Source organism: Sebastes fasciatus, chromosome 1, assembly GCF_043250625.1.
Source record: "Sebastes fasciatus isolate fSebFas1 chromosome 1, fSebFas1.pri, whole genome shotgun sequence".
Lineage (NCBI taxonomy): Eukaryota > Metazoa > Chordata > Actinopteri > Perciformes > Sebastidae > Sebastes > Sebastes fasciatus.
Window position 1 is genome coordinate 36,728,871 of NC_133795.1, and position 25,308 is coordinate 36,754,178.

The 25,308-nt window shown below is 41.9% G+C and overlaps 2 protein-coding genes across 3 annotated transcripts; both read right to left on the reverse strand.

Annotated features, from left to right (window-relative positions):
• Nucleotides 1–6,558: 6,558 nt before the first annotated feature.
• On the reverse strand, nucleotides 6,559–8,241 carry LOC141777701 (tripartite motif-containing protein 16-like). Its single transcript, XM_074652207.1, has one exon. It carries the CDS (start codon nucleotides 8,224–8,226, stop codon nucleotides 6,559–6,561), a length of 1,668 nt encoding a protein of 555 aa, XP_074508308.1. The 5' UTR covers nucleotides 8,227–8,241.
• Nucleotides 8,242–23,177: 14,936 nt separating this feature from the next.
• LOC141774456 (tripartite motif-containing protein 16-like) lies at nucleotides 23,178–24,893 on the reverse strand. Of its 2 annotated transcripts, XM_074647135.1 has the most exons (2): nucleotides 23,261–24,889; nucleotides 23,178–23,197 (listed from the first exon to the last, which is right to left on the reverse strand). In XM_074647135.1, the coding sequence occupies exons 1-2, from the start codon at nucleotides 24,876–24,878 to the stop codon at nucleotides 23,178–23,180; spliced, it is 1,638 nt and encodes a 545-aa protein (XP_074503236.1). In that variant the 5' UTR covers nucleotides 24,879–24,889. The 2 variants fall into 2 exon arrangements, with proteins under 2 accessions (XP_074503236.1, XP_074503246.1); XM_074647145.1 differs by lacking the exon at nucleotides 23,178–23,197 and having other exon boundaries at nucleotides 23,214–24,893.
• Between the last annotated feature and the right edge of the window lie 415 nt (nucleotides 24,894–25,308).

The following is a 25,308-nucleotide window of genomic DNA, read 5'->3' on the forward strand; positions in this document are numbered from 1 at the left end:
TGGGTGCTTTGGGCCTACAGGTGCTGGGAAACTCACTTGTGTCTCACCATCTTCATCTTTAACATACATGTCCTTTAAACCCACTTTGTACTTGCTTTTTGACTCGTAATATTCATTCATGCCATCTTGACCATCTTCATAATCTGCATACACCTTTATCTTGGCGTCTGATGCAGCAATCTTGGCATCTAGCTCCACTTGCTCTTTGCGCGCCTTTAAGCGTGTTTCTTCCATCTCAATGTCTTGACGTTTCTTTAGAAAGGCAGCACGTGCTAACAGCTCTTCCCGCTCTGCCTGCAGCTTCAAACGAGCAGAACTTGCACTGGATGCTTGTGATGCATGGCTAAGCACAGAGCTTCTCTTGGATGTGCGACTGATGACCTCTGAGATGCTATCACTTGGCTTTATGTCATCATCATCCTCATATTTATTGCCATCATCATTCTCTTCTTCAGGATGTCTCTTAATCTTTTCAATCCAGTCCTCTGTTTCCTGAACAAAGTTCTCAAAGTCCACACATTTGGGCATGTACCAGTTACACTGCTCCTCTTCTTTATCTTCGTCTTCTAGAAGAGTTCATATTTCTGCATTAAGCTCTTTAAATTCTCTAAAGAACTTCCAAAAGATAAATAATGCTTCATCTTTAATCATTTCATTATTAACTTTATCTTTCTTGAGATTTTCAGTCTCCCTTCTTTTACGAGTGAGATGAGCCAGCTTGCCTTTTCTTTCATTCTTAAGCCTGTTCACTTTTTCTTCCACAGCCTTTGCCGTGGGCTTTGGCTCCCTCTTCTGGCCGTTTCCTGCAACTTCCATTATCTACGGCGTCACTCTTGCCAAGGTTTAATGCACACAAACTGTCTTGTTTTCTTCAAAACGACAGCTTCTCACTCTTCCACAATATGTCCACAGACGTTTTCAAGAGTTTTAACATGTGCACTTCAAAGAATGACCACTGCAGCTTAGTTGCAAAACGACTTGAGGCTTAATTGAACATGGCTCCAGAATGTAAGGACATTGTAGACTGAGATCTTCATGTACTCACTTTCCTTTAGTGCACAGCGATGAAAATCAACGTGGCTCTTATATCCTTGTTACGTGAAGAATTATGTCCATAATCCACGTCTCTTTACAAGGGGTCCATCCATATGCTTCGTTTCCTTAACGAGCTTAGTCTTTGACTAATGTAAGTGTGGCTCCGTCTATTTCTTTAGATGCCCACTTAAGCTATAGAGTCCAAGCATGTAGTTGACGCGTGTTTCAATAAAGCTCCGTAGTCCATGTTCTTCATTTCAACCGGTTACTGAAAATCTTTCTTTAGTCTTCAAATACAAAAATGGTAACAAAATATCAAAAACATAAGCAGTAAAAAAGCAAGAACGGTAATATTAAGCACGGTATATTAAGCACGGTCAAAGACTAGTGTGCTCTCCAGGCTCCATGGCTTCAACTGAATCGTTTAACGAGCACATGCAGCACAATTTAGCTTTCGCCCAATCAGAATACAGGACTGGCTGCAGTCACAATTGGTCCATATTGAGCACACTGCAGTGAAACTACAGTTATTTATCTCAAGCAAATAAAACTAAATGTAAATTAACCACAGATATTTCTACTGAACAAATGGCTCTAACATGCACATTTTATCTTAAACTATGTTATTCAAATTTAAGGAAATCATTTTGAAAGATGTCACAACTCAAATATGAATTGAGAATTTGTGCTTACATCAATTCCTCAAAGTAAGCATGCGCAAAATATCCAGAAGTGAGGCTCTACTCAGCTGCTGCACTGCGTGACCACTGAGACCATGACGCCTTCTCTGCACCGACGGTGACTGTTCGGCCAGGACGGAGCAATCTGTTTTAATAACTCCATTACAAAATTCATAATTATTATGTAACCCGGGCACTTAGCAGAAACCCAGGCTATTACAACCCGACAACGCCACTCTGGGAATTTCACCCAGAGCATAACCCAACCAAGTTACACAAGTTCCTTGATAAAGAGACGGGGCAGAGACGTGAGTTTCATGTTTCAAAATCAAATAACTTTTATTTAAATTAAAAGATGGTGATTAGTTGCTGCAATGATAAAAGCTGCAAGAGAGGCCAGGCTAGAAAAATAATGTCCTTTATTACAAAAATAGAGTTAAAGTGTTTTTAAAAATGTCACTACACCACTAACCTTACCAGTACAGGAGGAAGGGTGCCAGGGAAACCCACAGGAGGAATGGAGTGAGGGGAGAGGAAATGCAGAACAGTTCACCACCACCACCAGTAGTTGGAAAAACACACAGTTACTTTCACTCACACTGCAAGGTAAAGAGCACACAGGGGTTAGGAGGACACAGCAAGCCTCATGCAATAAGAACCCCAACACAAGAAGAATCCCTCCACCCACTGACCAACCACCTGCAAGGATATAGCAACCCAACCGTCCTGTTAACTGGCAGAGAGCTAGGAATGTTCACTTCCCGATTACCTCCACAACAGCTGGTTCACAGATAAACTAGATAAATGCCCCCTCCCCTATTACAGCAAGAAACCTATGTTGGTGTTGGGCCACCACTTTAAACAAAAAGAAAGAAACAAATTAACAAAAGCAAAACACACTAACCACAAATGCAGAAGATAGAGGTAAACGGGTAAACAGATTATTAAAAATAAATCAACATACAAAAGCCCAATACAACCAAAAATAACTTAATAACCAGAAATAGGAAAAATAAAATAACTAACTAAGGGACAAAAACAGCAGTGGCAACAGAGCTCCTCCTCCGCCACGTACAGCCAACTACGTCACACAGGAAGCACCAGTTTCCTCGTTCCTCGAGCCGCAAGTTACGGTGACCAAACAATTGGCCCACGTGTGATCCTCCAGCACGCCAACGCACACACACCGTATCCTACGCTCTTCATATAAAGCTGCATGAGCATTAGAGCTAGGTAGAATCAGATTCTCATGTGCAAGATGCAAGTAAAATCATATCTAAATTTAGTCCTCCGCCGCTAACCTCTGGAACAGCTTACCTTTTCATATCAACAGCTCAGACAAACAGAATAGTTGAAGTCGCTGCTGAATCTCTTTTTGCTGGCGTTTCATTAAGTTAATTTTCTGTTGAGTTGCAACTCCTTTACTGCTGTTATGTGCACATTATTACCTCCTTCAAGGCCCGAGGTTATGTTTTCATCAGCGTTGGTTTGTCTGTTATCAGGATTACTCCAAAAGTTCGTGATGGATTTGAATGAATTGTTTTGGAGGGGTGGAGTGTAGCACAATGAACAATCCATTAGATTTTGGTGGCGATCCGGATCATGATCCAGATTCAGGATTTTCTTTTAAGAATTCCAATCAGCCTGAGCATTAAGACCACAGGGTATAACACATGCGCAGTGTAGCTGATGACACGTTGATGACGCATGACCCCGCCTTCTTCCTCCTGAGAGCAGAGAGATACGTGTGTGGATGTGTGGCGAGACATCGAGGTGCGACGGGAGCTGCTGTCCGTCCGCAGTGAGAAAGAAAGAAAAAAAAAGCGGTAGATGACGGGATGAGAGACGACGTAGTGTAACGTTATACAGACATAACAAGGCTGCTGAATGAGAGAGGCATCCGGCGATACGTTACACGGAAACACACCGTGTTAATAACAAGCTGACCACCTCACGGTACCGCCAGCTGTGAGCTGTGATCTGTTTTTAAAGTCAGGCACCTTGGCGGAGGTCTGCGCTCTCCGAGTGCCATTCTAGTGTTTATTGTTTTTACTCTGTTCTTATTATTACTTGCTTTGTATTCATTGTCATCATGTACATGTTCAGCACTGCGGTTGTTTTTAAAACGTGCTGAGAGAGAGAGAGAGAGAGAGAGAGACTGCACACACTACAATTACCTCGGTTTAAAAATGAGTTCAACTGGACATTTTAAAGAGGCAGTTCATGAGCTGAGAGAGAAAGCACGCAGGGCTTTCTATGCCATTAAAAAAAATATCCAAACCGAAATACCGATTAAAATTTGGCTTAAACTTATCGAGTGTGTTATTGAACCAATTGCACTCTATGGCAGCGAGGTGTGGGGTCCACTTACAAACCAAGACTTCACTCAATGGGATAAACACCCCACTGAGACCCTGCATGCAGAGTTCTGTAAGATTCTCCTACATGTCCAGAGGAAAACTACAAATAATGCATGCAGGGCAGAATTAGGCCAGTATCCACAAAAAAGAGCAATTAAATTTTGGACACATCTAAAACATAGTGACCCCCTCTCATATCATTACCAAGCCCTGCAGTGCCAAGAGATGAGCAGAAAGGGGAATACACACTTTAAATCAATCTCATGTATTGCAACGAACAAAATAAATGCACATAAAGAAAGAGATGTAAATATGTAAAGAAAGAGATGTAGAGTCCATGTGGCAAGACGGTTTCGTTCATGTATCCAAAACAGTTTAAAAAGCCATAAATCCACAACAGTTGTTGTGTTTAAAGCTGCATGATACGGTTTGAATGAAGAACAAACAATAGTCCCGTTTGTGTGCTCTCCAGGTTGCTCAGAGAATCACCAAAGCACCACAGCTGTGGTTATACAGAGGAGACAACAAGCCCAGTGAAAATAAAACGTTCTGAACACGGTCTAGAAACAAGTGTTGAGCGTATCGTCAGAGGAATAATACGAGCTGAAGTGGAGAAAAAGAGCGTTCTTCTATCAGTATGTGGGGAAAGAAGTTGGAATTTGTATTCAATATATGAACTTGTGATTGTGTTCAATAACTATGATAACAAAATCCTCATGTCACAACTAATAAGTTATGTTACCTTTTAGTTTTAATCTTTCTTTAGATTGTTTTTAAACAGAGACTGACTGACTCTAAACATGAACACTGGACTTTGTGGTGTTTCAGGAGGAAAACTGCCTCAGTTATTCTCTCCTAGTCACATTTACTCCATCAGCTTTGTATGATACCCTGGAAAAAAGACAAGCAAAGACTTAGTTCATCCTTGTTTATTGATTATAGAAACCTTCAGTTTGTTCACACATCCCATCAGTAAAGTCTGCTAAATGACTCTTGTTCAATGATTTCACGTACAGATTCATTTTCATCCACACAATCAGTTTGTTTGAGCAGAATCTCAGCGATGTAACAGAGAATAATGATTTCCTTATTGATTATGATCATGATAATTACAGTTTCATTAAACATCTTAGGATCTCGTTTGTACGTCGATCTGGACGACAACATTTAGTCTGCCCAACAAATAAATGTGATTCTAGATATCTTTACAAGAAGTGGTGAGAACAGAATATCTATGATCAGAAATAAATCACTAGACCTTCCTTTAAGACCCGTGCAGTGGAAGAGAAACAACAACACACACACACACACACACACACATATATATATATACAAATATTCATCAGACATTTAGAGCACAGAGAAGTTTACAAAGTAGAGCCCATAATGTTTGATTGACAGCTGATCTCTGTGCAGTGAAGACATGAAAAGAACAAGACTCAGTCTAAAGCGAGTATCTGTCTGGACCGTATCTGGTCAGGATGTGAATTTGTGGCTAAATTGTTACACAAATAATCAGTGGTCATGTCTATCATGTCTTATGAACAGTTTTTTCCACTTATATCTTAATGTTTGATTGAAAGACAACTTATAATGATCAAATTGCATTCAGTAATAGTAAATGGTAACATTTACTAGTCAGTATATTATACATTTTATACAAGGTGTAAATGTATCATCATGACATACAGTCTGCAGGTTACAAGTATTTCAGCTTGTTATTAAAGCATGTGTATCAAAAGCATTCATCATATAAGTGGTGTGTAACAATATATACATACTTACAAAGTTGATGTCATCACTGATGTTGTTGCTGCCGTGTTTATTCCTAGATGGAGTGTTGATGGAGCAGCTACAATGTTAGCATAGCCTGGCACTGATCGATCCGGACTCCGTTCAGAAAACAAGCATTTTAAAAGTTGTTTGCTTGCTGTGTTGCGGACAGACCCGACAAAGCATGAATTCGGTCTTTTTACAGATCAACATCATAATGTCGTTATTTCGGCATCATTTTGATCCGTTTATTGATATTAAATCACAGCACAGTGTGTTTATTTTGGGTTCATACCGCAGTAGCGACGTGTGGCTTGCTAATGTGCTTCCTGCTTGGTGTGAATGCACGGTGGTAACACAATACGAAGCACAACGTAACGTAACTTAAACTACTATAAACAATAGCACATGCACAACAACAGCACGATGTAATGATTCAATGAACCGCTGACACAATCCCCAGAAAACATAAACACTGAACTGTTCTCCAGCTTTTCATTTAGAAAGAGCAACAACCAATGAGGAACCTGCAACAGTCGCTGATGAATCCTGTAACTTCATCACTCAGTCAGTCAGTCAGTGACACACTTTAGTGTTTGTAGGGCTGGTCCTCTGCGGTCCAGACACAAATCAGCTCTGCAGCAACAATGATGGACACCAGAGAAGTTTAAGAGTTAAAACACTGAATTTAACCCTTAAATGACTTCTGTCTATTTCAGTTTACACAACTCAGCAGTGACATCATAATAATAAAGATAAAGTCCAGCATAGAGAGGCTCAGTGAATGTGGTCTGGACTCTGTGGAGGAGAGTCATGGTTTCAGAGACGCTGTAGAAGGACAGAATACCTGCACTGTGATCCAGGTACACTCCTACTCTGGAGGACGGAGGACCTGAGACGGGGGTTTGGATACTGTTGTACCAAAATATATAACTGTTTTGGTAACAATCTAACGCCCAAGATTTATCATTGTATCCAAAGTAACATTCATTCCCCCCCCCTGCTCTCCTGATACTCTTGTATGCGACTGCTACACGAACTCCTGTCCCTCTCCTCTCCACCTCCCAGTAACAACGTCCAGTCAGACTCTCTCTACTCAGGACCTGATAACATTCAGTGAATCTGTCTGGGTGACTAGAATAAGACTGATGTTGTTTCATAAATGTTGCTTTTCTGTTCCCCTCAGATAATAACAGCCGTGTGTGTGCTGTGTTTGGATCCAGTGTGATTTCTCGTGAATATTTTAAGAATCCAGCTCTGGTCTTGGGCTCTGGTTGTGACAGTAAAACATCCACTTCAGTCACTGTCTGTGAGACGTTTGTCCATTTCTCTCTCAGAACGTCCTGTAGTTTATCTCTGACTTCTGACACAGCCGCCGTCACGTCCTCAAAGTAGCTCAGAGGACGGATATTGATGCTGGATGTAGATTCAGTGAGTGGTGACAGTGAGGGGTAGTTAAGAAGAAACTGGTTGTGATCCTCTGTGTGTGACAGCAGCTTCATCTCAGCGTCTCTCCTCTTCAGCTCAGTGATCTCCTGCTCCAGCTTCTCCTGAAGCTCTTTGACTCGACTCACTTCACTTTCCTGCTGGGATCTGACCTGCTGCTTCACATCACAGCTTCTTTTCTCCATGAGACGGATCAGCTCGGTGAAGATCTTCTCACTGTCCTCCACTGCTTTATCAGCGGAGCGATTGACAGCCTCCACCTCCTGTTGGAGCAGCTTCACATCTTTCTCTCTGTCCTGGATCCTCTGCTGGATGTTGAGTCGACTCACCTCCAGCTCTCTCTGTCTCTCGGTCCTTTCTGCTGCAGCTGAGACGGTGTCGTGGCCTTTATGTTCATCCACAGAGCAGAGATAACAGATACACTGCTGATCAGTACGACAGAACATCTTCATCACCTCGTCGTGACGAGAGCAGATGTTCTCCTGGAGCTTCTTGGAGGGCTCCACCAGCTTGTGTTTCTTGAACGGAGCCACATCATAATGAGGCTGGAGGTGTTTCTCACAGTAAGAGGCCAGACACACCAGACAGGACTTGAAGGCTTTCAGTTTCCTCCCAGTGCAGAAATCACAGGCCACATCTTCAGGTCCAGCATAGCAGTGATCAGCAGGAGCAGCTTGGAGTCCAGTCTTCTTCAGTTCCTCCACTAAAACTGCTAACATGGTGTTTTTCAGCAGGACAGGCCTCGGTGTGAAGGTCTGCCTACACTGAGGGCAGCTGTAGATCTTCTTCTCATCCTCTCCATCCCAGAAGCTTTTAATACAGTTCATGCAGTAGCTGTGTCCACAGGTAGTAGTCACCGGATCCTTCAGTAGATCCAGACAGATCGAACAAGAGATTGCTTCCTGGTCCAGCTGAACTCCTTTCTGCGCCATTTCACCTCTCAGTAGCAACGACTGTCTGAGTTTCACTTCCTGAGAACCGACACTAGTTTGAGCTCTGATGTAATCATCATGTGTTATGTTGGTTACACCCACCTTCAAACTGTCGATCTGAAGGGGAGGGAACAAGGAAATAAGAGGACCGAGTGTAGCAGTCTGTGTTTGAGAGCAGGAAGAGGAGGGAGGAGTTATCAAGCTGTGATTCATTCCAGGACGAGGAGCAGCACGACTGACTACGTCCCAAATCACATACTTTTCCTTTTTCCTTCTAGCACACTGCAGCTGCCCTTACAAAGTACGTACAGTTGCATGCAGTATGAATACAATATATCTGCTGTGCAGAGGATTGTGGGTCAGAACAGCCAGAAAAGCATGCTGGCTTCCATACTGTAAAATGTGACCAGATGTAGTGGGACATCCTGGTATTTTTGGCACACTGCATTTGACATACTATGTATTGGGACATAAGAAATCTTTTTTTCTGTCATACTAAGTAGTATGGTAGAATGGGTTTTGGAACGCACAGTATGTTTCGTCATTTACAAACGGAGCCTCGGTTCAAACCTGCTCCACATTTGAAAACATTTCAGTTTTCAGCTGTAAAATATTTCTTGGCTCCTCAGGCTTTGGTGATGGCTCCACATTTCTCATAAACTCTCCCTCACCCGGGACAGGAACCCGGTGTGGGCAACGGACCGCTGTACGGGCAGCCGTTTACAGACAGGCTAGTGACACATTACACACACTCCTGAGGCTGCAGAGATTGTTTTTAAGAAATCTCATAAGCCATTGTTTTACTGCTTCATTTTTCATTTTACATAAGAAAGTAGAGATAAGTAACCTAAGCAACTAGTGTAGTAATAATAATAATAATAATTTATATAACACTTGTCAAACTTAAGTACAAAGTTCTTTCCAGATTAAAAGATTTACAGAAAAGAAATGAAAATAAATCTAAATCTCATGTAACAGCGGGGCAGCTAAGCTGAAATATTCATAACAATTGTGCATTTTGCGATTAAAGCAACAGATTAGGCACAGATGTAGGGTTATATGTCACGAAAATATATAGATATCGGGGCGCTGCCAATTCGGCCCCTGACGGACGCGGCAGCCATTTTCCAAAATGGCCACAAAATAGGTTTTCCAAAACGTTGCAGAAAACTGATTTTACGACTCTTGATGATTTCCAAGGTGCGTTCAAGCTGATGAGATCAGATGTCAGAAGATCACAGAAATTATTTTTTTACCTCCTCATTTTTTAAGGGTACTTTTTAAAAGCTTTTAACCTGAGAAAAACGTGAAAACCAAATAAAAGGAGCATGGTCACTTCAGGGTCAAACTTCACCCCCATGCCTTCATGGTAGAATGACAACCAATAAAGCAGTAAAACTGACGGAGGTAACGCTGGATACATTTATTGGTTACCAGTAACCTCTAATCACAGTTAAAGTGATGCTGAACTTTGGTAGAACTTTGGGTTGTATTGCTAGCAGTAAAACTGACAGAGATGACATGAGAACTTTTTAGTTGGAGTAAGCACTTCAGGTTCATATGACAATGTTTTATTTTTGCAATGGCCTTCTAATCTGAGTAAAGGAGCTGATATTTGTCCGGTCTCTAACCTGTGACCAAGCTGACTTGGTTGAACTTATAAGGAATCTTAGATCAGTCTCCTGTTGAAATACAGGGTTAAAGAGACACACAAGCTTCTCCACCACGGCAAGGTGCCAACTCCAGTAGGATTCATTATTTTGTTTTATTTTGTTGATATGCAATAGCACTTTAAAAACATGTATATACTATTGTATAACAGCAAACGCTGGCCGGGTTACGGCATGATACAAGAACTGAGGAAGCGGGTTGCTGGAGGCAAAGTTTGACCAAAAGAAATCCAATTAAATATTCCATTGCCATACTCCAGCACATTGTTTACACTTTGGGATCCACAAATTTGAATGTTTTGGACGTGATTAAAGTGCACACGTTGTTGGTTTGCTTGGTTTTGCGGAGCGTTTCAGACGGAGGGAGAATACAGGTATATTCAGGCAGGCAGTATGAAAAATAATGTTGCATTGTCAGGGAAAACATAGGGTGGTTCCCCTGAACGTTTGTGAATGAGAGGATAGATGGACTGGGACCACGGGACATTTTAGAACATTTTCATATTTTTCGTAGGTCTTGTGCTGATCAGCCACCACACTCTAAGAAAAAACATCTGAAGAAAAACAGAAAATGTCCTGGAAGAAAATTACCAGGGGTCTCTTTTATAAAACAGTGTGTAGGATCCATACTAAAAATGTGCCAAAAAAAATCGGACTTATAAAACTGTGCGTACGCACACCTGCACGCAATGTTCAAGGAGTTTTTCTGACACAGAGATAGAGGTGTTTGTAGGTGAGGAGATCTCTGAACACTCGTTCCCTCCTGATTCTCTCATTCACGTCACGTAGTCCTCACAGTGCCGGTATATCCACCAGCACCATGCAGCATGTTCCGAGTCTCACCGCTGTGTTTATATCTTTACAGCAATCAGACTGATCCATTCACTTAAAATGATCAATACAATCAGTAATATCCCCCACCTGGATATAATTAGAAAAAAGGAAGTTTGACAGGTGTACACTATTTATTATTTATTATTTAAGTTTTTATAGTGAACTTGTCCTGCATTATGATTAGGACTGATAATGATAATGCCGATATGGAGAGTAACGATTGTGTGAGAGCTGTCACTGGCTTCATTTACACACTTTGTTAATTTACACTCTCTATACTGGTGAAGATGTGCTGGTTGGAGATGACTGGAGGAGGCAGAGTGTGTGGCGCAGCGCGGTGGCGCACTGGAGACAGTCTGATAGTTGCATCGGATAGCCATTTTCATTTTGTCTATATGTATACTGTATCTGTCCCTATCTAATAAACCATAAATAAATTAATAAGTCATGTCATTGTAACCCACCTGATGAATAAGTATACACTGGACTAGTATAACCTAGATTCGTAGAGAGGAATAATGAACAGGAATCGGACACCACAATGAGTAAGCAGAACACAGAATTAAGTTTAAGGGAAAATGATTGTATTGACACAGAATAAATTCACAATTACTGCCGACATTCAGTTTTGTTCAGTTTGAAATGTCTATTGAACTGGGTGAAATAACACGGCTTATATAGCAATATATGCAAATCTAGCCAAGCTCTTAACTGTACAGTTTAATTTGATCAATATCAACATATAATACAACTTTTCAATGCTTAACCCATGAATGTAGGATAACTGTTGCATCACAATATTAACTTGCATCGTAATATTAACATATGAAATATGTCAACCTCACTATTATTATAAACCACTCAATAGTAAAGTGTAAACAACACTATTAAATGACTATTTAATAATTGTGAACCCATTTGAGTTGTAGATTATTATGCAAACAACCTACAGTTTAAACATTAAATACTCACTATATGTGAATATTGTGAGTAAGGCAATGTGAATACTTTCCCTGTCACAACACTGACACCTTGCGTTGATGCACACAAGCAGCACAGGGATGAACAGAATCAAGCTAATCTCATAACCCATGAACTTCAGCTAAAGAATCCCTCTCTGTCCACACAATGTAAATAACACACACATATTACACACACATATTTCTTTCTGCCTCTATCACCAAAGAAATACAAAATATCATTTTAGAATACAGCTCAGTGGCAAAACATTTCGCTATGCCAGCTCTCAGAGCATTTGACTCGTGTTGCCATGTGCGGCGGCTGCTTTAATGTTTGGAACGCACCGAGAAAAGAAAAGAATCAAACGATGCTCTCAGATGTTCTCAGGTCGCTTCAATAGGTGACGGAGCTCTTACTGGCTCATATATAGTTTTACTTCTCTCTGTTCAGTAGTATATCAAGTATAAGTAGTAATAATATCACTCTGTAAATCCGTCATACGTATAATGACATTTAATGTCTACATTCTGGCTTCAATTCATCTGCGTCTCCAGTTTCCCCTGCCTCGGTGCCTCCATAATATGCGTACGCACGGGTCAAAGTTTCCGTACCGGTGCGCACATTCTCCGTCAAGTTTGTTTTTATAGATCACAACTGTTGCGTGGGAAGTGGCGTACGCACATTTCAGGCCCCGTTTTGTGCGTACGCAACGGTTATAAATGAGACACCTGGGGCCTCATGTATAAAAGACTGCGCAGCTTTCACACTGGAAGATGGCGTACTCACAAAATTGGAAAAGTACGTACGCACAGAAATGTTCACATGTATAAAACCGTGCGTACGCCTGTTCCTGCGCACCTTTCCTTTATACATCCCAATTGACGTGAAATTGAGCGCAGCTGCACGTGCCACTTGGTCCGCCTTGTCTCCTCCCATTAATAACTATGCAAATGACTATAAACACGCTCCATGCTGTCACTTATTGTCCAAATAACAACGGCAAATCACGCTGGAAAAGGAACAAAAAAGAAGAATTTCACAGAGTGTGAAATTGAAGTGTTTGTTACTGAGGTGGAAGCTAGAAAACATATTTTATTTGATGGTCTTTCATCAGGAATCAGTAACAAACGCAACGTCTCCACAGCAGCTGACCGTGCGCTCCCGAAGGCTCCCGAAGGCTTCCGAAGGCGCACGGTCAGCTGCGCCCCGTGCCTCGGCTGCTGAGGGGCGCCGGTCTGGCCGCGTCCTCACTAAATATATACTATACGCTGTGCTGAAGTCACAGAGAGAGATTGTCAATACAATGAAGGATATATATATATATGCAACGAATTAAAAAGAATGAATGACGTTCTTGGTGGGATAAGTCATATATTAAAAGATCTTGTTGAAAAATAAATGTTTGTCTCAACTCACCTCGTTGCTTTACATTCTGTGTATCTCATCCAAACGGCGCCGTATAGCTGCTGCATTTGGCTCATTGTTAGGTGTGCCAGGGTCCGGTTCATCCATCTGTAGCTCCAGGGGACACAGGCTCACCATGTTGGTTTGCCACATTGTGCAGCATGTGATTTTGTTTTTGGCACGGTGGTTAAGACATGTCATCTCTGGGAAATTAGTTTAAATGTGTTTTTGTTGTGCCTTTCTGATGTTAAATATTATGCGCAAACTAGTTAAGAAATATGTGGGTTTTTTTTTATCCAACATCATAAATAAAGCTCAGTAAGTTGAGTGGAAAAATTATTTTTACACATTTGGCGAGTTTCAGCACTTTGTAGTTTGACGCTGCCAAAATGACAGAGTTTGGAGGACGGCCCGCACATTCTCACGACTGGTCTAGAGTTTGCGGCACGGTACGCACATTCTCACGCCACGTTGATTTTTATACATCCCGGTGTGAGCGTGAAACACAGCGTACGCAACATTTTAGTACGTGCGCACCGTTTATACATGAGGCCCCTGATGCATTTTCCGTTAAGTTAACCATCAGGAGGACAGGGGGAGGGACGCAATTGCGGACCAGGGGCCTCATGTATAAAAGACTGCGCAGCTTTCACACTGGAAGATGGCGTACTAACAAAATTGGAAAAGTACGTAAGCACAGAAATTTCCACATGTATAAAACCGTGCGTACGCCTGTTCCTGAGTACCTTTCCTTTATACATCTCAATGAACGTGAAATTGAGCGCAGCTGCACGTGCCACTTGGTTCGCCTTGTCTCCTCCCATTAATAACTATGCAAATGACTATAAACACGCTCCATGCTGTCACCTATTGTCCAAATAACGACGGCAAATCACGCTGGAAAAGGAACAAAAAGAAGAACGGTCAGCTGCGCCCGAGCCTCGACTGCTGAGGGGCGGCGGTCTGTACGTGTCCTCACTAACGCTGTGCTGTGAGTCACAGAGAGAGATTGTCAATACAATGAAGAATATATATGCAACGAATTAAAAAGAATGAATGAGGTTCTTGGTGGGATAAGTTATATATTAAAAGACCTTGTTGAAAAATAAATGTTTGTCTCAACTCACCTCGTTGCTTTACATTCTGTGTGTTGCATCTAAACGGCGCTGTAAAGCTGCTGCTTTTGGCTCATTGTTAGGTGTGCCAGGGTCCGGTTCATCCATCTGTAGCTCCTCTGGAGCACAGACACAGCATGTTGGTCTGCCACATTGTGCAGCACGCGATTTTGGTTTTGGCACGGTGGTTAAGGCATGTCATCTCAGGGACATTAGTTTAAATGTGTTTTTGTTGTGCCTTCTGATGTTAAATATTATGCGCAAACTAGTAAAGAAATATGTGGGTTTTTTGGATCCCACATCATAAATAAAACTCAGTAAGTTGAGTGGAAAAAATATTTTTACGCATTTAGCGAGTTTCAGTACTTTGTAGTTTGACACTGCCAGATGACAGTTTGGAGGACGGCCCGCACATTTTCACGACTGGTCTAGAATTTACGGCACGGTCCGCACATTCTCACGTCACGTTGACTTTTATACATCCCGGCGTGAGCGTGAAACACAGCGTACGCAACATTTTAGTACGTGCGCACCGTTTATACATGAGGCCCCAGGGGAATCTTAAAGTTACTCCTGCAGGATAACCACAAAAATCGCAAGCGATTCAAAGGGAGAGGGAAACACTAAATGAAAACAGGCCTAAAGGAAGACTCCCTACACTCAATATAACTTGAAAAGACTAAAACTAAAACACCGCTATCGAGCAGCTGACTAGAACAGAGATCCTGCAGGTCCTTTCAGCTGTCAGCATTCCCACGCATTTTCAGCAGGAAATGCATTTTCTAGTTAGTATTATTAGACTGCAAATCAGCCACGTTATGATGAATAATAGTAGAGACAGGACTGTACAAAAACCTCTTTACACGCTTTCAGATGATTGGTGTGAATGCATAGTGAAAACGTCGGGGAGCACACGGACACGTGCATGGGGTGTATAACTGTGAGATCGCTGTCATACACTTTTTTATGTAGAGTTAATGGTTAATGGTAAATAGACTTGCATTTATTTAGTACTTTTCTAGTCTTCAGACCACTCAAAGCACTTTACACTACATGTCAGCATTCACACACACATTCACACACTGATGGCAGAGGCTGCCATGCAAGGTGCCAACTAGGATCTAATCTAAACACTCGTTCACACACCGATGGCTAATTTAGGATTAAGTGTCTTGCTCATGGACACATCGACATGTGACCGGAGCAGCCGGGGATCGAACCACCGACCTTATGATCGGTGGGTTTAACTGCTTTTGACCTGTTAATCAGGGAAAACCTCCTCGCTGGCGTGCTTCTATACATGGCCTTAAATACAGATCAATAAGATCACTTCCTGAACAGATTTCACAATCAGCAGATGGATTTATTAGTTTAGCTTTTGAAATCATGCTAAAATTACATAAACAAACCGTACCAGAGTCCGCATGGAGGCGGACCGAGACCCACCTTTTCAGGTAACCAAACGGGTTATGAGTGAAAGCAACCTTAGCGACCTGTTTCACTAGCAACAGGACTGAATGGAGAGAGAAAAGAAGCAGCAGAAGCAATTGATGATGATTTTCTCCTTTAGTTGGGCCGATATCACGGCTAGTTAGCAATACAACCACTTTAACTGTGATTAGAGGTTACTGGTGAACGAGAAATGTATCCAGCATTACCTCTCTCAGTTTTACTGCTATTGGTTGTCATTCTATCTAAATACATCTATCACACAGGTCTGTTCATACAGGTATTTAGGGGTCCACATCGACAACACTCTCAGCTGGAAGGTACATGTTGGAAACCTTTTTACGCAGACTCAGGTTCTATGGAGCGGAGCAGTAGATCATGTTAGTTTTCTACCGGGCTGTCTTGGAAAGCATCATTAGATATGGTATCACGGCATGGTACGGTGAGGGTCGGCGCCAGAGTGTTAGGGGCGGACGGGCAATCAGCTTTGACAGGGGGGGCATTTTTTTTCACCTCATATAGCCTTTATTTAAGGGACTATTTGTAACTTTCAGAAATGCTTATTACAGTTTTTCTCGATTGTTTACACACATTTTCTGAAAGCATGCCTCATACTCTCAGAACTCTACACACAAATCAAAAAACACACACACAATGGGCAAAACCCCTCAATTCTCCTGCAAAATGAAACTTTACATTCAAAACAATGTTATTTCTTCTCAAAATGGTATTTTGTTTTCAAATGACACACACAAACCATCATATGAATAGACATTCATAAGAACCAGTTGAACACTGATGTGCTCAATGTAAAACACTATGATGAATGGAAAACACTTCTTCTCCATTCATCATAATGACTTAGGCCTTTTTTTTGTTCAGTGTTACACTTACTACAGACAGTACATACATAAGTGTGTTGTAAAATATTTTAGAATATTGTTTTTATACTCAGAACACACAAATACACGGTAACAAATATATTTTATTTTCCCCACAAAAACAATGTACACAGTGAACATCCCAACCAACACAAAGTTGCACATACAGTGGTCTACATACAAAACAACAGAAGAATTTACTGTATACAGTTACAGTAAAAACAAACTATGCTGCATCCTCTCTTCTGTTTCGGTCTGGCCACAGCACCTCATCCACATCACAAGCAATGTTTTCCCTGGCCAAGCAGCGGGGGAAATATCGCTTAGCATGTCGAATCCAGCCATGAAAAGCATCAACTGATTGCTAATTGTAACACTGTGTGACAGGTGTTTGCCCATGTGATGAGTCAGTGTGTAGGGCAATTGACTTTAGAATTTTGAATGACAGTGTGTTCCTTGTGAAAACGAGATTTTCTTCATGAAAATTGTGCCAAATGCAGAGAATTGTGTGTAGTGTTTTGAAAAAAGTGTGTTTTAGAACTGCAATTTGAGTGTAAAGCAGGAATTGTGCTTGTAGTTTAGCAGAATTGGTTCAGGGGGTTGGTGCATGAGTTACATGTTGTGGTCATTGTGTGTCAAGTACCAGTATTTGTGTGTAAACAATTGAGAAAAACTGTAACAGCGACAGCTGTGGCTGTGAAATCAACGAAGCATTGCTCAAAACAGTGAGGCGACACACGTCAGCTAAAAGCACAATATCCCTCTATATTTCAGCTGCTTGGCAGTAATGTTAGCTGAACAGACGAAGGTCTCTCCATGAATCAATGCTGATACTGTGTTTGCTTCTCCTGCCTCAGCGCAGGCTTCAGCAGCGGGGCTCCCCAGCGAGAAACTCGTATCCCTCCGCCCGCAGCCGGAGAGAGCAGGAAGACACCGGCAACCGGTCGGTAACGAGACGGTAACGTTTCTCTCTGCGAAGCCCCGTTACTTCCCAAGACACGGAAAACCTCTGTTGGTCTGGAGGAGCTGCAGCAGTTATTTCTGCACAAACGTCCACTGTACATTCACTAGATATTCTCAGAGCTAAACTAACTCTTCTGCAGTGTGGAGTGAGCGTGCGTTCACGTCTAGAGGTGGAGCGAGTACGCGAGAACGCGCGCGCTGTCTGAGTGAAGGCGAGCAGGCAGAGGAGACGAGTCAGCCGCCACACTCGAGCGCGCATATGCGAGCGCGCATGTGTGGCAACCCGCTACATTTATACGCTTAGAAAGTTACAAACAGTCCCTTTAAGTGTATCTTTAACATTATCATGTTTCATGAAAGAAATAAACTGACAGAGAGGTGTATACATACTGCCACTTATGCGCACAGGTGCGCACGCACGCATACACGTGCTGTTATGTCCACAAAAACAGGTTATAAACTAACACCGTGTCCTAACTGGATGAGAGCGTCCGACTATCGCGCTGCATCGCGCATCTGACGCTCTCTGTCCTTCTCTGCAACTCTGCACTTCTGTTACATCATGTAAACAAACCAGGAACATATCAGCTGTGAGCTCCAGATCAGACTGGAGCTGAAGACATAAGCACCTCAAAGATGGGTTAGTAGTACTTAATAATATGTTATCTTCCTACAGTCGTACCTTTTTTTTTTTCTATCAGAAAACACACGTTTTATTTGTGATATTTACTGGAAATAACATACGATGTGACCAAGAGCAAGTAGGTTGTTGTCTAGTAATCTTCTCCAGCCAGCTGCCACCTTATTATGGTTTCTGTTTTGAAATGAGGAGGTACTGGAGGCTACAGATAACTCCTCAGGCACGCCCTGCGTCTTGCTCGTGCCAGGGTCAAAATGTGCACACACGGGTACCGAGATAAAGTAAACAGGGAGTTAAACAACACATTAATCTAACAGTCTGACTGATTTCTTCATAACTATAATTTAAGTTAATAAAGACTAAATGTGGATGTTTCACTCAGCAGTTGTTGTCCCTGCTCAGCCTGCTGTAGTGTAACATTAGTCTGTTGTTTTATTCCACATTACTGAACAGAATAATCCAAACAGGTAGAAAAAAGTAAGATGTGAGAGGAGCACAGGAAGCTTTATACTCTCTTGGTCCTAATTGTGTTTTAATGCACCGGGTTTGTAGGTCTACTTTCTCTCATTTTTTCTATTGAGCTCGATAAAAAAATAAAATAAAAACAAACACGCAAACGGAGCGGATCAAAACGAGGCTTCTTACTGAAATATTGTCGTGACGGTTCATATTTCCCAGAGTTTCCATAGTTGTCTCTTTGCGCTGTGTGTTCGTGTTTTATTTGAACCATTAGTGAGGTGTCTGTTATATTTTTTGACAGGTAGCTCGTAATAAAGTTTCACTAGTGAACTTTATTACATATAACTGCGAGCGTCAATGCCTGTGCTGAAAGTGTCAGTAATCAAGTTAATATTTTCATTTACATCCAGGACAACTGACCCGGTTTGTCGGCTCATTTTATCTAAACTAATCAGCCGTTCCTCTCAATATGAGTGACAGGAAAAAATAGGAACCGTGTATCCGATAGAAGTTCAGACAAAACGTCGCTGTGCAGCGCCGTGTTGTTCGCAGCCAGTTAGGACACTCCAATAGAAAACAATGTAATCAAGCCCAAGTACATGTCCTAGTTGTTTCCTAAATGCAAAACTATCACTGTTTTGTGCTTTATTTTGCATTGCAGTGTTAAGTCCTTCCATTACCAAACTGAATGACTTCATTTGACTTATAGCCTAGCTGTTATTTCAGTTTAGTTTTTTGTCAGGCGAGAATTCAGCTGAGGGGGCACAGTGACCTTTTTGGACGCTGGGTACGGTAACCTGACCGTGCAGTTGAGGTCACAGATTTCTTGCCTGGTGCAGACTGCTATGAAGATTATGGGGGTCAAAACCCACCCTACCCTCCAGATGCTTTATGAGCAGTCTGTCATCAGACAGGCACAGAAAACTGTGTGAGACCCAACTCACATCTTACATCAGGAGTACCAACTTTTACCTTCCGGCAGGAGATATAGAGTCCCATGGAGCAGATTGAACCGTTACAAACATTCATTCTTGCCGATGTCTATTAAACCTCTCAACAATTCATAACATAAAGCTGCAGTGCAATATGTTAAATAGGGACAGTGCAATATGTTAAATAGGGACAGTGCAATATGTTGCATCTGTGTAATATTGGGGTATTGTATGTGCAATATGGGCAAGACGGTAGACGGTGCAGTGCACTACCTCGGTGCAATACCTGCCATGGTGTGTGTGATAGTATGTGCCGTTATGTACGTGGACTGTGTTTGTGTTGAAACATCCGTTTCTGTGAAACTGTTTCCCTGTCTTGTGTGGAATCGTTTATTATTGGTGTTGATGTTGTTTTAATTTAGTGTTTGTAACTGCAGTTGGACAGAGTCCAGGAAAAATTTCCCAACGGGGACAATAAAAGTATATCTCATCTCATCTCATCTCATCTCATCTCATCTCATCTCATCTCATCATGAAGGCAAGGAGATGAAGTTTTGACCCTGAAGTGACCATGCTCCTTTTATTTGTTTTTTATGTTTTTCTCAGGTTAAAAGCTTTTAAAAAGTGCCCTTTAAAGATAAAGAGGTAAATAAAATCATGCCTGTGATCTTCTGACATCTGATGTCATTAGCTTGAACTCACCTTAGAAATCATCAAGAGTCATAAAATCAGTTTTCTGCAACGTTTTGGAATATTAACGCGGTTTGCTGTCCTTCACACCATGCAACGTCTTCTCCTAGAGGTCAAGAGGTCAGACGATCTCCATTAAGCTCACTGCAGTGTCTGAACTACTGTCCATCAGTCACATGTTCTACAGAAATCTCTGGATCAAAATGAGCATTCACAGTAATGACAGCGATGACGAGGTTCAGGACCGCTAGTTCAGCATCTGACTGTGATATGGCTCAGTGTCCTGATGACATTCATGTCCTTCAGACTAACAGCTAGATGTGAAAGCTTGGCTTGGACTTTGACTGAATGAGTTCAGGCTGTCAGATTGGTGGATTAACATCCTCAGACCACTTTAAAACTGAGCACTCCTGACCTCTTGTGGTCCAAGTCGGCGCTTTCTGAGAGAATCTCCACGTGTTCAGCAGTCAATATGCAGAGACAAAAGTATTTCACATTATTTTCGTAGATAGTACCACCTGCTGACCAGCAGTCATTCCCAAGCTGCTGCTCTGCTGAGCATTACTCAATCACAATATCATCTGATACTGTTTAATGACAGCAGCCGTACTGTGTGATGGGCTACGCTGACATTTAAAATGAGTGATCACAGGAGGCAACAACAGCTTTTCTTACTGCCACACAGCCCTCACTGGGCCGCTCTATCCCCAAGAGCTCTGTTTGGGGTGAGACAAACGGCGGCCTAGTGAGGACGGAGCCCCAAACTGAGAGACAAATATGCACTTGTGAATTTGTACGGGTTCATTTGGACAAAGACTTCTCTATATACACTATTCAGGACACTCAGACAGAAGACAGTGTGGGGTAGTCCAGAACTTAAACAGTACAGTAAAGCCACCTCTACACACAACAAACAGAGAAATCCATCTGAGAATAACTAATAATAATTAATGTTAGATATGAATAATGTTGTGGGATTATTCCTTATTTCATGGGATATTTATCATAAACAGACTAAGCATTGGAATAGTGATTTAGAGGTTGAATACCATGAACACCAAATCAGTTTGGATCCAGTGTGATTTCACAACAAATTGTGTTCTTTGACTGGTTAAAAACAGCTGACTGACAACAGGGAGTTATCAAACTAAACCGTCCTGAAATATTTAAATATGCTTCATGATAACTTTCTCACATATTTAACTTTGAAGCATTTGTGACAAAACGGTTCAATTTCAGGACGTCATCCTGATCCAAAGAAGCCTGGAGCTTTGTATGATACCCTGGAAAAAAGACAAGCAAAGACTTAGTTCATTCTTGTTTATTGATTATAGAAACCTTCAGTTTGTTCACACATCCCATCAGTAAAGTCTGCTAAATGACTCTTGTTCAATGATTTCACGTACAGATTCATTTTCATCCACACAATCAGTTTGTTTGAGCAGAATCTCAGCGATGTAACAGAGAATAATGATTTCCTTATTGATTATGATCATGATAATTACAGTTTCATTAAACATCTTAGGATCTCGTTTGTACGTCGATCTGGACGACAACATTTAGTCTGCCCAACAAATAAATGTGATTCTAGATATCTTTACAAAAAGTGGTGAGAACAGAATATCTATGATAAGAAATAAATCACTAGACCTTCCTTTAAGACCCGTGCAGTGGAAGAGAAACAACAACACACACACACACACACACACACACACACACACACACACACACACACACATATATATATATATACAAATATTCATCAAACATTTAGAGCACAGAGAAGTTTACATTTTCATGCAGAGAAATATCAGTTCAGTTGAACAAAGATCATCATGAGCAGTGAAACAGACACAGGAAGGAGCCACCTGAAGACACTCACACATTTACAGAACCGCCGCCATTTTGGACTGAAAACACTTCTTATATTCATATTTTGTTGTTCAACACCGGCCATTTTGGTAGAATGTGACAATAGAATAGAAATAATGTGAATTTGTGGCTAAATTGTTACACAAATAATCAGTGGTCATGTCTATCATGTCTTGTGAACAGTTTTTTCCACTTATATCTTAATGTTTGATTGAAAGACAACTTATAATGATCAAATTGCATTCAGTAATAGTAAATGGTGACATTTACTAGTCAGTATATTATACATTTTATACAAGGTGTAAATGTATCATCATGACATACAGTCTGCAGGTTAAAAGTATTTCAGCTTGTTATTAAAGCATGTGTATCAAAAGCATTCATCATATAAGTGGTGTGTAACAATATATACATACTTACAAAGTTGACGTCATCACTGATGTTGTTGCTGCCGTGTTTATTCCTAGATGGAGTGTTGATGGAGCAGCTACAATGTTAGCATAGCCTGGCACTGATCGATCCGGACTCCGTTCAGAAAACAAGCATTTTAAAAGTTGTTTGCTTGCTGTGTTGCGGACAGACCCGACAAAGCATGAATTCACTCTTTTTACAAATCAACATCATATTATCGTTATTTCGGCATCATTTTGATCCGTTTATTGATATTAAATCACAGCACAGTGTGTTTATTTTGGGTTCATACCGCAGTAGCGACGTGTGGCTTGCTAATGTGCTTCCTGCTTGGTGTGAATGCACGGTGGTAACACAATACGAAGCACAACGTAACGTAACTTAAACTACTATAAACAATAGCACATGCACAACAACAGCACGATGTAATGATTCAATGAACCGCTGACACAATCCCCAGAAAACATAAACACTGAACTGTTCTCCAGCTTTTCATTTAGAAAGAGCAACAACCAATGAGGAACCTGCAACAGTCGCTGATGAATCCTGTAACTTCATCACTCAGTCAGTCAGTCAGTGACACACTTTAGTGTTTGTAGGGCTGGTCCTCTGCGGTCCAGACACAAATCAGCTCTGCAGCAACAATGATGGACACCAGAGAAGTTTAAGAGTTAAAACACTGAATTTAACCCTTAAATGACTTCTGTCTATTTCAGTTTACACAACTCAGCAGTGTCATCATAATCATAAAGATAAAGTCCAGCATAGAGAGGCTCAGTGAATGTGGTCTGGACTCTGTGGAGGAGAGTCATGGTTTCAGAGACGCTGTAGAAGGACAGAATACCTGCACTGTGATCCAGGTACACTCCTACTCTGGAGGACCGAGGACCTGAGACGGGGGTTTGGACTTTGTTGTACCAAAAGCTATAACTGTTTTGGTTACAATCTAACGCCCAAGATTTATCATTGTATCCAAACAAATGTTCATTCCCCCCCCCTGCTCTCCTGATACTCTTGTATGTGACTGCTACATCAACTCCCCCTCTCCACTCCACCTCCCAGTAACAACGTCCAGTCAGACTCTCTCTACTCAGGACCTGATAACATCCAGTGAATCTGTCTGGGTGACTAGGATAAGACTGATGTTGTTTCATAAATGTTGCTTTTCTGTTCCCCTCAGATAATAACAGCTGTGTGTGTGCTGTGTTTGGATCCAGTGTGATTTCCCGTGAATATTTTAAGAATCCAGCTCTGGTCTTGGGCTCTGGTTGTGACAGTAAAACATCCACTTCAGTCACTGTCTGTGAGACGTTTGTCCATTTCTCTCTCAGAACGTCCTGTAGTTTATCTCTGACTTCTGACACAGCCGCCGTCACGTCCTCAAAGTAGCTCAGAGGACGGATATTGATGCTGGATGTAGATTCAGTGAGTGGTGACAGTGAGGGGTAGTTAAGAAGAAACTGGTTGTGATCCTCTGTGTGTGACAGCAGCTTCATCTCAGCGTCTCTCCTCTTCAGCTCAGTGATCTCCTGCTCCAGCTTCTCCTGAAGCTCTTTGACTCGACTCACTTCGGTTTTCTGCTGGGATCTGACCTGCTGCTTCACATCACAGCTTCTTTTCTCCATGAGACGGATCAGCTCGGTGAAGATCTTCTCACTGTCCTCCACTGCTTTATCAGCAGAGCGATTGACAGCCTCCACCTCCTGTTGGAGCAGCTTCACATCTTTCTCTCTGTCCTGGATCCTCTGTTGGATGTTGAGTCGACTCACCTCCAGCTCTCTCTGCCTCTCGGTCCTTTCTGCTGCAGCTGAGACGGTGTCGTGGCCTTTATGTTCATCCACAGAGCAGAGATAACAGATACACTGCTGATCAGTACGACAGAACATCTTCATCACCTCGTCGTGACGAGAGCAGATGTTCTCCTGGAGCTTCTTGGAGGGCTCCACCAGCTTGTGTTTCTTTAACGGAGCTGAGTCATAATGAGGCTGGAGGTGTTTCTCACAGTAAGAGGCCAGACACACCAGACAGGACTTGAAGGCTTTCAGTTTCCTCCCAGTGCAGACATCACAGGCCACATCTTCAGGTCCAGCATAGCAGTGATCAGCAGGAGCAGCTTGGAGTCCAGTCTTCTTCAGTTCCTCCACTAAAACTGCTAACATGGTGTTTTTCAGCAGGACAGGCCTCGGTGTGAAGGTCTGCCTACACTGAGGGCAGCTGTAGATCTTCTTCTCATCCTCTCCATCCCAGAAGCTTTTAATACAGTTCATGCAGTAGCTGTGTCCACAGGTAGTAGTCACCGGATCCTTCAGTAGATCCAGACAGATCGAACAAGAGAATGACTCTCTCTCCAGCTGAACTCCTTTCTGCGCCATTTCACCTCTCAGTAGCAACGACTGTCTGAGTTTCACTTCCTGAGAACCGACACTAGTTTGAGCTCTGATGTAATCATCATGTGTTATGTTGGTTACACCCACCTTCAAACTGTCGATCTGAAGGGGAGGGAACAAGGAAATAAGAGGACCGAGTGTAGCAGTCTGTGTTTGAGAGCAGGAAGAGGAGGGAGGAGTTATCAAGCTATGAATCATTCCAGGACGAGGAGCAGCACGACTGACTACGTCCCAAATCACATACTTTTCCTTTTTACTTCTAGCACACTGCAGCTGCCCTTACAAAGTACGTACTGTTGCATGCAGTATGAATACAATATATCTGCTGTGCAGAGGATTGTGGGTCAGAACAGCCAGAAAAGCATGCTGGCTTTCATACTGTAAAATGTGACCAGATGTAGTAGGACATCCTGGT